This window comes from Cucurbita moschata, unplaced genomic scaffold (genome assembly GCF_002738365.1).
Source record: "Cucurbita moschata cultivar Rifu unplaced genomic scaffold, Cmos_1.0 Cmo_Scf00022, whole genome shotgun sequence".
NCBI classification, from domain to species: Eukaryota; Viridiplantae; Streptophyta; class Magnoliopsida; order Cucurbitales; family Cucurbitaceae; genus Cucurbita; species Cucurbita moschata.
In genome coordinates, this window is record NW_019268538.1 from 313,161 (window position 1) to 327,070 (window position 13,910).

At 33.6% G+C, this 13,910-nt stretch overlaps 2 protein-coding genes across 6 annotated transcripts; one reads left to right on the forward strand and one right to left on the reverse strand.

The window, feature by feature from the left end:
- The first annotated feature begins 1,650 nt into the window (after positions 1–1,650).
- On the forward strand, positions 1,651–4,516 carry LOC111459379 (probable E3 ubiquitin-protein ligase RHA4A). Its single transcript, XM_023102257.1, has 3 exons — positions 1,651–2,043; positions 2,213–2,301; positions 3,854–4,516. The coding sequence occupies exons 1-3, from the start codon at positions 1,807–1,809 to the stop codon at positions 4,185–4,187; spliced, it is 660 nt and encodes a 219-aa protein (XP_022958025.1). The 5' UTR covers positions 1,651–1,806; the 3' UTR covers positions 4,188–4,516.
- Positions 3,646–11,313, reverse strand: LOC111459376 (auxin response factor 9-like). Of its 5 annotated transcripts, none has more exons than XM_023102251.1 (17): positions 11,166–11,313; positions 10,866–10,983; positions 10,666–10,781; positions 10,338–10,433; positions 9,968–10,024; positions 9,703–9,855; positions 9,518–9,602; positions 9,240–9,330; positions 6,764–6,928; positions 6,575–6,688; positions 6,419–6,491; positions 6,182–6,332; positions 5,485–6,077; positions 5,189–5,376; positions 4,989–5,097; positions 4,673–4,753; positions 4,060–4,148 (listed from the first exon to the last, which is right to left on the reverse strand). In XM_023102251.1, exons 2-16 carry the CDS (start codon positions 10,915–10,917, stop codon positions 4,679–4,681), a joined length of 2,118 nt encoding a protein of 705 aa, XP_022958019.1. In that variant the 5' UTR covers positions 10,918–10,983; positions 11,166–11,313; the 3' UTR covers positions 4,060–4,148; positions 4,673–4,678. The 5 variants fall into 5 exon arrangements, with proteins under 5 accessions (XP_022958022.1, XP_022958019.1, XP_022958020.1 ...); XM_023102252.1 differs by lacking the exon at positions 4,060–4,148 and adding an exon at positions 4,245–4,363; XM_023102254.1 differs by lacking the exon at positions 4,673–4,753 and having other exon boundaries at positions 3,646–4,148.
- Between the last annotated feature and the right edge of the window lie 2,597 nt (positions 11,314–13,910).

A 13,910-nucleotide genomic window follows, 5' to 3' on the forward strand; every position in this document is an offset into this window, starting at 1 on the left:
TTTTTTTTTTTTTTTTTTTTGTCCTTGATTCTGTGATCTTATCATCAGCTTATTGTAGTTTTGAAATTTTTAGTCACCATTTTGTGATCGTGGAAGGAATAAGCTTATTTGTTTTTTAAAATTATAGATATTAAATTTGTAATTATAGCAAAAATAATTTACAAAGAGATATGAAGGAAAGTTTGATGTGACATCAGATGTGTGTTTGTATTGTAATGATGAGGTTGGAACCGTAAATTTTACTTTATTATTATAATGCTTTTATATCATATTCTTTTGCTTTTTATCTTTTTCATTATTATTATTTGGGCGCAGTCAAGTATGGAAGGATGCTTCCTTAATATTTATGTAAAATATTTTTGTTCCAATCCTAAAAAAGCAACAAAAATATAATGTGCCTTTCACCATTCTAAATGCTGTTTTTCTTTTTTAAATTATTATTATATTAAATATAAAAAAGTAACCTATATGCCTAATTTTAATTTTTCTTTAAAAAAAATTAAATGAATTAAAGTTGAACGCCCAACTAGAAATTTGAATTTGTTAACTTCATGAAAGGTAATAAACCTCGTACATGTTATGTTACACAATAAATACGCTGATGATAACTATGATTATATATTAATTTGAACCTAGTTTAACAAATAAGACACCAATTTTCATCTTAAAAGTTGATAATTCGATTTATTAACCTTGAACTACAAAAAATTACGACGGTTTACCTTAATTATTGTCAATTATTATACAAATAAATAATTTATTAGAAATTATTTGGTCTTAGTTCAAATTCAAGAATTACAATTTTATGTGACTTGATAAATGGTTTGTGATTTCTTAAAAAAAAAAAAAAGTATATAATAAAAATTTCTATTAATAGAAATTAAAACAAATTGCAATCAAATGAAAAAGTAACAAAATGATTTTTCTTTGTATAAAAGTTAAGTAAACAATCATTTCCAATCTGTTATTTGTCATATTTGCCATTCAACAAATGGACAGATTTAAATATTTTAATATTTTTACCACAATTTTGTTTATACATCTTATTAAATTTATCAACCTGAACTAAAATCAAATAGATACTTTTAATTAAAAGGTCAAAAAGTTAAATATTTAACTCCATCTATTTTTAAATTAAAAAAATTAATTAATGAAAGATTCCACACTTTCACTATAGGTTAATAAACATTTTATTAATTAGACTTGTTGCCTTTTTTTTCATTAAAAAAGAAAAAAAAAATGATTGATGATTTACGATCCTACCCTCTAAAGTTTTTTTTAGTCTTTAACCCAAAAATTAAAAAAAAAAACACCTACAAATTAACTTCCAAATTATTAACGTGCTCTTAATTTAACTAGTTAAAACATATATTTTTAATAAAAAAGAAAAGTATTTTTTAGTGTCGTGGAATTAAAAAAAAAGAAATTATAACACTAACTCGGACATAATTCATCGATTAAAACACGACACATCATGTACAAGTAAAAAATGAACCGAAAACTAAAACGCGGTCAGTTATGAGGTAGTTTCTTTTTCACCTACTAACCAAACAGCTTTAAACTTGAAGTAACAATGATTGATATATGTGTTGGTGAAAAAACAGGGCCCTCTGCTAATTGAGTGGAGCTTTGAGGACATGTCTTATCATCTCTCTCAGTATCATTTTACACACAGAATAAATACCATTTTGTTTCATAATAATCCTTTAAATCTCTACATTTTCCTCCGCCAAAACCAACGCCCTTTCTCTGTTTCTTCGGTTTTAGCTTCAAATTTGTGTTTAATCTTATAAATAAACAAGTTTGATGGGTGTGCCTCAAACTCCAGCAGCCCCTCCTCATCTTTATCCCCAAGCCCTGCAACTCAAGCTTTATCAGGCCTTCATATTCTCCATTCCCATTCTCTTTTCTATTATTCTCTTTCTTCTTTTCTACTTGTTTTATCTCAAGAGAAGGGCTTCTTCTCTTTCTTCTTCTTCTTCTTCTTCTCCTCCTCCGATTCTTCCCACAACTTCTAATCGACTCACTCTCTATGTTACAACTGTAAGTGTGTTTTGGTGTTTCCTTTGCTTTAATTTTCTTTTGGGGTTGGAGAATCTATGCAAAGTTTGAAGCTTTGATGTTCATCTCTCTGTTTTGGGAAGTGGGTGTTCGATTTTTGGTCTGATTTTGTCCCATTTTTGTCTCAATCTTGTTGTTCTTGATTGTGCAGGCTTGTCGAGTGGATTTGAAGGCGGATAATCCCATGGACAAACTTCCCAAGATCTTTTTCAATGAAGAGCTAAGAAGCAGGGATTCTCTGTAAGTATTATCGCCATTTTTCTGACAATCTAAACTCTGTTGGTTTTTTGAGTTCTTTTCAAAGGAAAAAGATGTTCATGAACACTGGTTTCTTTAAATGGGTATGGGATATTGAATTCGCTAAAGAAGTTAAAAGAGTAATTTTCTTTCTATAGATAGTATTTTGCAATTTAGTCCTTGCTCAATGTTAAAATTAGTTTAGAGAAGGAAAAAGATCCTATATTGTATCAAAGTTTATTATTTTAAAGGACTAAATTGTAAATTTTGAAAGAGTAGAGGCTAAAATACATTTATCCACTATTAACGATGAGAGGAACCACCGCCCAATAGTACTTTTATGAAAGAGCTTAATAGATACATTGAGACATCTTTATTAGAGCAGCATAAGATTAACACAATCCTCGTCTTGTCCGGTCTAGCTTCAATGTGCATTATGAAAAGGACCAATATATATATATATATATGTATGTATATATATATATATAGAACAGTGAAGAGATAGAGGTGGAAGGTTTAGTGACTGAAATAGGGAGCACACATAAGAAACAAAATAAAGGTAAAAGTGAAGCTCATCTTTTTCAATTTCTTTGATTATAATTTTCTTTTCTTTTCTTTTCTTTCCCTTTAAGGGATTGGAATCTCTTATAACATCCGCTCTTTAATTTGTCAAAAGTGGCTTTTATATTTTTGGTTCTATAGCTGCTTTTGTTTTTGTTTTTGATTTCTTTTATTGAAAGGTGTTATTTGTAGAACCTTAGGCCGACAAAATTGTTATTGAAGATGAATGGCATGTTTCATTTTTCCTTTTTCTTCCAATTTCACACTATTCTTTATTCTTTTATTACTTTAATACATAGTTCTAAAAAAAATAATTGATTAACCTTCACAAGAATTGATCTTCTTCCGTTGCGAGCACGACAAATAGAAATGATAAAACTCTTGACCTAAGTATAACTCTACCTGCTAAGTATACAGATGAATCTTCATTATAGGTCTATAAGCTCAAATCATTTTTGTAACGACCCAAGCCTACCGCCAGTAGATATTGTCCTCTTTAGGCTTACCCTTCCGAACTTCCTCTCAAGGTTTTAAAACGCTGCTAGGGAGAGGTTTCCACACCCTTATAAAAAATGTTTCGTTTTTCTCCCTAACCGATGTGGGATTTTATGAGATCTCATATCGACGGGAGAGAGGAATAAGTGTGAGACGCTGGGTCTTGAAGGGGATGGATTTGGAAATTCCACATCGGTGGGAGAGAATGAAACATTCTGTATAAGGACGTGAAAATCTCTCTCTAACATATATGTTTTAAAACTTTGAGAGAAAGTCTAAAAGAAAAAACTAAAAAAAGATAATATCTACTAGGAGTAGACTTTGGCTGTTACAATTTTATCTTGCTCTTCGACCTGTGATAATCTCCGATTAGGGTTGAGAGAAAGATTCGGACTTTAAGTCGAGATCATACTGTTCTTTAAGATATGTGGGGTTGCAAATCAAAATCAACACTAACTCAAAAGAAAAAGCAATAACTATATTATCTATTTAATATCAGGTGCTGCGTCTGCTTGGGAGAATTCGAGATAAAAGAGGAATTGTTGCAAGTCCCATCATGCAAACATGTGTTTCATATTGACTGCATGAATCTCTGGCTCGCCTCCAACTCAACTTGCCCTCTTTGTAGATGCTCAGTTATCCCAACAACCCGATGTTCTGACCCGCCCGTTCTTGTGCCGCCACAACTAACGCCGCCCCCACCTCCGCCTCCGCCACTGGCTGCCTCATTGGAACTTCCCCTGGCTTCTAACCAGACTGCAGAGATGGTATCATATTCACTCCAACATCCGCAGCTGCAACAACAGATAGGATCAAGTCAGAGTATATGCTAAAGGCATTGATCTGACCTTGCATTGGAATCACAGGCGGAGTTTAAATGGACAAAAACGTGAAGAATCAGCTGTCCACCATAATCATATAAATTTATAAACAAACAAGCATTTTGAAACCTCCCCATTGTAATCAAAAGTTGGCCAGGCATTGTGATCTTCAGACAGCCAAAATAGTCCTGTTAAAGATCAGAATGTGAAGAGCTAGTACTTGAAAATTGCCAGGTAGAACGAACACTTTCCTGGCTCCCTTCCCTTCATTGCAATAACCAATGAATATGGAATTCAAATATGTACGGAAATAAAAGGTTCTAGTGTTGGGTTTGTGTGTGCATATGGTGTAAGCATCAAGTTAAAACACGAGTAAAATAAACCTTTCTTGAAGCTTAAGCATCATATGATGCTTCCAGTCTTCTGCCTTGAATAAAATGATTGAAGTCTAGAAAAGATATATTTACATTGATCAGGAAAGAAAGGAAAAGACTCACACAAACTCATCCCACCTCCAGAAGCCAAGTCTCTATGATATAATGCATTATTCCGAACATCCCATCGCACTCCTTTGGCGCCTATTTAGATTTTCATGTTAGCAAAAATCCAGCTTGGCTTCTAATTGGCTCTAAAAAATGTGTCGTCACATAAACAGCCCTTCGTTTGCCCCTCTTTCAATTTTATGATTTATTATAGACCCAAAACCACAACAAGCTCTAACAAAACAAACAAACAAGGGAAAGACATCTGACGTAGAGTTTCAATAACAAAAATTAAGTTCCTATCTCAAATTGCAGGGGAGTCGGGGATTACTACTGCCCCTTCAACTTCTATTGACGCCAGCTGCTTGCTTCCTGAGCTCATCTTTTTCACTTGCTCCCTAGAGCATATAAAAATTCTTCTCACCATGTTACAGAATTCTCTGCAAAAGAATGAAAACAAAGGAATGAGTGGAAACAAGGTCTACAAGAAGAATCATATAGATTGAAGTATGAGTATCTAATAGTACTCACTCCCATGGATCGTCTCCAACAAGCATCATATCCCCTTCATCGTCAGTATATACAATCTCCCACTTATCTCGTGCAGACAGCTGTCCCCTGACATCAAACATCTTCTCAAGTTCATCTATTAATTGGTCATAGCCTTCTAAGATGGTTAAGTCTACTGCCCTACCCACGGCCATTCCATGCATGTGAACCTTTTGGCACAATTGGACACCAAACATAAGTAACAAAGAATAGCCTTTTTAGTTCATGAACACAATTTGTTTACAACAAAATTGAGTGAATGAGTTTAACTTCTGCACCTTGGTGCGGCTTCTAGTGTTAGTTGAGCTACTTTGAGTCTCCTTCAGAGATGCTTGTAATGGCTCTAACTTTCTATCTATAGAGGCCTCTATGTTGTCAGATTTTGATTCGGACTGAGCCACTGACAAGGTGCTGATGCGCCCATCTGTGTGACTAGACATACTGCTCGGTTGAGAAGATGCTTTCTCAGCAGGAAGTTTAGCCAAATGATTGAGATCAATGCCAAACAATCTACAACTAGCTACAGTTTCGCCTTTCCTCCCATTTTCAGTGGGATCAAGTATTTGATCATCACTTACCTTTGAAGGTCCTGACAGAATAGACCAACCACAGACAGGTACAGTTTTATAATCCTGTGCTGTGTCATTTACTGGGTCTTTATAACCATTGGATTGGGTAGAAAATAGCCAGGTCCCATCAGTCTGTGTTCTTGAGACACATGTGCTGTTGCTGATAGTATCTATCTCACTATGATGACACAGTTCATTATTTTCACCTAATCTGCTCTCAGTTGCATTACCGAACTGTTTACCATCATGAGATTGTGCCAATCCAGAATCCCAATGTGCTGACTTAGTCAAATCAGCACCATCTGCATTTCAATTAGAAACAGAGAATAAAATAGAAGCTGGAATACATATAGAATTGACTGATCCAGGTAAAAGACAAAAGAGAGCATAAACAAAATTGTCAAACCATGAGCTGGAGTTTCAGTTGATTGTCGAGGCCTTTTGTTTTTTGAAACGGGTTGAGACAAACTTGAGACCGCTGAAGACGTGAGTGGTTCTATATCCCAAGGCGAAACCCTGTCAGGTCTTAGAATAGATGTTTGCTCATCCCATTGAACCTGGAAACTGTTAAATTAAGTAAATCATTCGAAAGGGGTTTGAAACAATGATGTTCCCGGTGGGGAATTCAGAAAGAGTAGCTCACCCTTAGTGATCTCCAGCTTGAATTGGCCCAATGAGGTGAAATATCTCCAGCTCCAATTATAGTTCCTGAAAACCTAATTAGTCGAGGAAAAAAAGTCAGGAGATAAAACTCAAACATCAAGAACATTACAGTCATTTTTAATATTTATTTCACTACCTTCTCTCTGGAGAATCCTCTCCCTCAAAACTCATGTTGAATCTCATGCCAAGAGAAAATTTATAATTGACTGCTTCCAAGTACTTATTCAGACTTATTATGAACTGACAAGTCCTGATTTAATGAGAAAACCGATTAGTCCTCTTCAATAAGAATATAATTGACTACCGAATTGAAATCCTGGAGTACCTAGGTTTATAATAGACTACAAAACGGGTTTGGGTTGTAACAGCATGAGATGCAGTTGCGAGCACTCCTAGGTGCATGCTCTGACTCGATATCACAGATGGTGGCATGCTGCTTTGCTGTTGAGCACGACGCCTCACCCCAACACGCAACTGTCCATTGTCTCCCCTATTAAACCAACTCACATGTGAACTAAAGCTTGAACCACCATAGAAATTAAATATAGATTGCTTCACATGATGATAGTACATAATGCACACTACGTTTTAAAGGTCCGATAAATGGAATATCCAACCCCATCTTAACCTACTAGCTAACCAATTTTGAAATTTCAAGCATATTAAGTCATGTTTGTAACTAGCTGAAGTTGGTAATTTATGTTTTCATAAAACTCTAGCAACATTTTAATATTTAAGCTCTATTCGTTTGATAGGACTGTTCCATATTTGAGAATGGCTTCCTGTGGACTCTATAATTCTGTCAGAAAATCAATCACTGTTCTGCATTCTCGTAATCACAGCAGATACTGCTGGCTGCTGTTCTTCAAGCAAGATCATGCTCAAACAAACAAATCACTGCTGAATGAGTGATACTTGTAACATCTTTATAGCAGAAGTGTTTGCTCATGCATAGGGTTTTAGAGGATGTTTTGATAAGTAATCAACTCAAAGAAAAGCTATGATACCACACTACATGGAAAGTAAGATTCAAATTACCTTGTTGATCAAATATCTCAAGGCAAGAACACTTAAGTGAGATTCGAATCACTCCACAAGCAAGATCGATCTAAACTACATAGAATCTCAAGGCAAGCTTGAATGATTTTAAACATGCAATCTAAACTACTAGAATAGAATTACAAAGAAACTTAGCCTTTGACCAAAGGAAAGCAAAAATGCTCTTTTTACTATATTTTTCAAGTCTCCTTACAAAGACAACATACATGACTTCATATAGCCTCAAAATTAAAACCCTTAACCTTCCATGAGGCATTCCAAGAGTTGCAACTTTCATATTTTATGACTATAATTAGCCACTATGTACACTTTATGGTTATAATTAGCCACAATGTAAATAAGCCTTAAAATACATTAAAGAAACACAAAACTCTAAATTATCACACCCAAAATTTGTAACCATTCAAGAATAAATAAAGCTTGATTCTTCTTTAATGTGGCATGAATTGCAACATCTTATGATAATTTGAACAACATTTTTTTCACATCGTCTTCGAAGTTTTATCTTGCATGATTGATGTCTTGGTTCATATCATGTTTGATCCAACAAACAATAATGCACAAGATCAAACAGTAATTCTTTTGTCCACGTATAATATCCTTTTCTATTACCAAAGAGTCCATAAAAACAAGTACTTGCATGCTAATTTTGCGTAGAGGTCATTCTGAAAGACTTAAATATTGAAAGCCTAGGAAATAAGAGAGTTTTAGATGAGGAAGATTCTATTTTGAGTTGGACCTAGATTTTTTCATGGGTATTTGGAAAGCAAGATTATATTTCTCTCAGGTCATAATTCCTCGTCACAACTATGACCTAAGAAGCACGAATATGGATACAATACAACATGGACACAATGACACATCATTTTTTAAAATTCTAGGACATGAACAAGGCAACGGTACGCTTATTAAAATATATGTCATTTTATACTAGAAGGAAATTCAACAACAATAAATTTACACATTTATATGCTTAAAAATGAATTTTTGATGTATTTTATACATAATTTATTACTTTTGTCCAATATCATCATGGGTCAATTTAGTATGTTTGGTAAGTGTTTCATTTGTGTCTAAAAAATATTGGGACACATATTGACTTCGTATAACTAGGGATTAACACATATCTATTGTGCTAATAAGTGTTTGACACGTGCCCAATAAGTGTTGGGAGTGTCCAAATGTGTGACACGTGCCGGACATGGACACATTAGCCAAACTAAAGTCTTTGTGCATCTTAGGCTATTACAATAACTATTAGTGTATTCTCGTAAAACATTGGAGGTGAGCTTTTGAATAGTACATAAAGTTTTTCAAGCAATGTTAGAAGGAAAAAATTGCAATCATTAGCATACATGCTCAAGCTTTAAGGTAATTCGCAATAGACATGTCCGTTGGAAACTTCAGAATACTTTGGCATTTTGAGTATGTTAAGCAGCCTACAAATCCAAACCCCATAAGTTAGTATAGCTGATTTGTGCTCAAATAGGTCCTTTAGGTTTTTCCTAGGGGGCCTTGGGGTTTCCACATGACATTGCTTGGTATTCTCCATCTCTTTGTCTCTTTCTCTCTGTTCATGTGCCTTAAAGTTTCGCATTTGATAAAGAAGAGGAAATTTAAAATTTGAATGAAGTTTTAAAAACTACTCTGTCCAGGTTTAGAGTTATCACAATTTGCTTCTCACACATAACAAATGCAATGAACAGGATGGATGGGGAAGGGAATATAGATAAAACTGTTACCTCAAGAATACAAAGGAATCTCCAGCAGTTAATCTTTTAGAAGTAACAAATGTACTCCACCCCGTCGTTAGCAGGTGCCTTCGTGGCTGACCTGTTCAATATAATGAAGAATATTTTATTGGCATAGCAGACTGAATAAACAAACTTTCACACTGCTTGTAAAAGGGTATAACTTAACTTATCAGTTAAAATAACATATGATCGAGCAAATTGAATAGACCAATAAGTAAAGGAAAAGCTCTTGTATAAGATCTATAAACGAAAAGATAATGTGTAACCTCTAAAAATATGTTTAAATCGCCACTCATATCCATGAAGATCCTTGGCGACCAGATCCTGAGTTGGTGTAGCCTGAGTCATGTCCTGAAAATTTGCACAATGGAAATTTAGAAGTCTAAAACTTGGAGAGAGTGAGAGAAAGAGAGAGACTCTTCTTGTAAAGGGAATAAAGAACAGGTCTCACCAAAGGAGGTAAGCACTCGTTAGCATGTTTTCGGAGGACAGAAAACCCACCATGAGTGCTGGTATCAGAAGCAGTTAAAACCTTACAGAACGAGTGAACAACTGGTTTGACAGGTTCTGGAGGGCATGGATCTAAACTTCTAGGCTCACTTTGCTGCAGATATACACCACAATGAAGTCCATTGACACCAGAAAAACAATTTGAAATTAGACAAAGCAAAATTCCATCAACAATCAAACTTTGGAATAAATTATATGGTTCTTACATTTGATTCCGGCAACAAAGTTATTTGCGCATAAACCTCATCCGATTCATGATCTGCCTACAAGCATGGAGGAAAATGATAAATAAGAAAACTGAACATTATTCACTAAATAATAGAGACCGACAATTGTCATGAAACCAAAGAGAGGGAATGAACCAATACCAATACTTGAAATCTTAAAAAGGTACAAGAAAGCCTAGCAGGTCATGCAGAAATTTTGAAGTTTGATATTCTGGGAAAGGGTCAAAAAGGAGAAGAACAAAATAAGAACGACAAGGTGCTCTTCTGCCTAGATTCCCCAACGCAGTGCCAAACTTAAAATGAAATAAGCAGAAATAACAGAGTAACTTAAGATAATAAAGAGTAGTACCAGCGGATCTATATGAATTACGCGACAGAGAATCTTCGAGGAAAGATTAAACAGAGGAATTCTCTTATTCAGCTCCAGATTCGTCGATGCCTCTAACTACAATCCACGAGAAATGTTATAATTTCAATTCAAAACCACGCAAACTACATAATGATTTAGAAATTGAATTACAACAAACAGACTACATTATTCAACGCCCACAAATCAACAAACACACAAACTTGTAGTTTCCGCATGAATCACACTCTTCGGAAACAAATTCACAGAAAAGAGAACACAAAACAAGAACCGATCTGAAACGAAAAATAAAAATAGAAATCAGACATACTTGTTCCATGTGCCCCTGAGGGAAATAGAAGACTTTCTCATCAACTCGAGGTATATCAACCAGTGGACCTGCACAAGCCCTCCATAGCTCCATGTACAGATCATCTCTTCCACGACCTATCAAGAAACCACTAATCTCAAACACAGAGAAAAACACCCACTTATATCCCCAAGAAAAGTCCAGGATTAACGTTATTTTACCTTGAGCGGAAACACAAGACTGCGTATACGAATCCCCTCCATGAAAAGTCATCGTCAAGCTCTCAAGTGAAACAACAACCAAAAATCAAAGCAACTCAAAACAAATCTCCCAACGCCCCTGAACCGATCAGAACCAAACATGAGCCACAAAGACAAAGACAAACACTACAATTCCTTCCTTCACAAGGGGAAATACAGAGATAGCGAGACAAGTCCCATTCCACGACGCTCAGTCAAAGACTGAACGCAAGAACTCACAGAAAAGAGTAAGCATAACGAAATTAAACCATCCACACGAACCTGAAACACCTTCGTCACTGATCCTGTGATAAAAACCGCTCGAAAATCAACCGCTAATCCTCTCTGTCGCTCAACAGGGGAGAAAACGCCGTCACAGGAAAGAATCGCAAAACGGCTTGGCGCGCGTCCTATTATACGGGAACTAGCTCTGTAGCTGCCCGAACTGGGAGCCTTCAGTGGACTCTTGACTCAACCAGGGTTAGATTGTGACCGGAGAAGATGACTAAGATGCCGGCGTGAGAGACGGAAAGGAGTGAGAAATGAAAGAAGGAGAGACGGAGAAATGGGTAACTGACGACGTTATATGACGGAGCAAATAGTACGGCATCGGCATGCGTGTTGTTTGGGTAACGGAAGACATGAGAGATGTTAGCGGCGTTATCGTTATTTAACGCCCCCTTTAGTTGTCTGCTTCGTAGCAGGCAACATGGTTGGCTAGAGTTAACCAGGCAGAATATTTTATGGATTTTAATTATTTATTTTTATTTTTAGGTACAAATATTCCATTTCGGGGTTATGACCATATATCATTACCACGCTGACCTGGATAATACCCTTTATTTTCTTTTACTTTTTTGAAAATTAGGTATACTCATTTTTATTGCCCAATTTTCAATATTAAGTTAATATTTTTTTTTTATATATATATTCAACAATTTTATAAATCCACGTATGTACTAAACACATATTTTTGTTTCCATTATATGTACGTTGTCGTTCCACGTCAGCAAGCATTTTTTTTCCAACTCAGAGAGGTATTTCCCCTTGGGCAAAATGTAGATAAATATTAAGATAAATTTTTAATGGAATATTGATTGGTTTTTTAAAATATATTTTTTAAATATATAATAATTGTAATCTTGAGTGCGTTTAGAATGACTCTTTAGTGCTTTCAGGTCAAATAACTTTTTTAAAATAATTAATTAAATGTTTTTTTTTAAAAAAATAATGTTGAAATACTTTATTATTCTAATTTGATCAAAAACATTATTTTATTAATACAAAGTTTGTCAAACTCACATATGAACGACTTTTAAGATGCTCATCAAGTAGTAGTTTATTTGGTAATTATGATCGAAGTATTTTTTTTATATAATTTTTTTAGAAAATATTTTATAATATTACATGAGCCTTTTCGATTATGAAAAATATTTGATCATTTAATTTTAATTTTAATCATATTTCTGTCATATTTGGTTAAATTTTTTTAGATATAATGAAAATATTAATGATATGGATATTATAAAAGTGTTAAATGTGAATGTAAAATGGTAATATTAATGAAGATGTTACATCAATATTTGATTGGTTTTATATAATAAGATTGAATGTACATTATTATTATTAGTAGTAGTGTGATGTGGGGTGGGGAGGAGTGGAGGAAGAATGGTGGGTTTGGGGATTTTGATATTAAAACCAGGGAATGTGGAAGATAGCAAGGACAGACCAATCAACTCCCTCCAACGTGTTTCCTTTTTCTTTTTCTTTTTCTTTTCCCTATTACTTTATTGCCCGACACCTGTCCTCTCTATTCTATTTGCATTTTGGTCCTTCCATCTTTTCAAATTATTAATTTTTGAAATATCTATTTACAATTTTCAAAATAAGTACATTAAAAAGTATAGAGATGATAATATTATAAAATGAACAATTAAATTTCACGTTTTTAAAAGATAGTAATAATATATATATATATATATATTTTACTTTTAGTTTGTAATTATTTAAAAAATGTCAATATAATCTCTTATATTTTAACACTTTTGAGGAGATTTTTGGGATATTTTATGTTAAAATTGAAACAGAATGAATAGAATATTAATGTAATAAAAGAAAAAAAAAAGCATGTTTAAATTTGGTAAAAGGATAAAAATGGGGTATTAATGAAAAGAGACAGTACTTTCAATTTAGAAAACATGAATGATTGAGACATCCTATTCTTTCTCACGTTTTTTTTTTCTTTTTATATTATATTGTCTTTAAATTTCGATACTTTTTCCGTACAAATAATTATTGGACTTAATCTTTGAAGTGACTTTTGTAATAGTTTAAGTCTATTACTAATAGATATTCTCTGTTTTCGCTCGTTACGGATAGTCGTCCGCCTCACTGTTTCAAAATATGTCTTCTAGAGATAAGTTTCCACACCCTTAAATCTTTCGTTTCCCTCTCCAGCGGATGTGGGATTTCCAACTAAATAAGGTTAGGTCATGACATTATACTGACCTAATTCAAAATCGGTCTTATTAAACCATGAACTCAACCATAAATTTTTTAGGTTCAAATTGTTGTTAGATTTCGTTCCATAAAAAACAAAATTTTATTCTATAAAACATCTATTTATTTATCTTTAAATATTTAATTAAAATTTATATATATATTTTAAAAAGTTGTCGTTATAAATTATTTTTAAGAGTAGTGAGAGAATAGATAATATAAAAATAATTATAAAATTAAATAAATATATTTATATACAGTTTATTATAAGAATATATATATTTTGAAATGAGAGACAAATATTATATTAACAAATTGTAACCGCTTAAGTTTACTGCTAGTAGATATTATCTGTTTTGATCTGTTACGTATGGTCAGCAACTTCATAGTTTTAAAATACGTCAATTGGGAAGAGGTTTTCACACTCTCGTAAAAAATGTTTCGCTCTAAATCTTCAACTATGTGAGATATCACGTATACCATAATAATATTCTATTTAAGGTAAAAAAAAAAAAAAAAAAAAAAAAA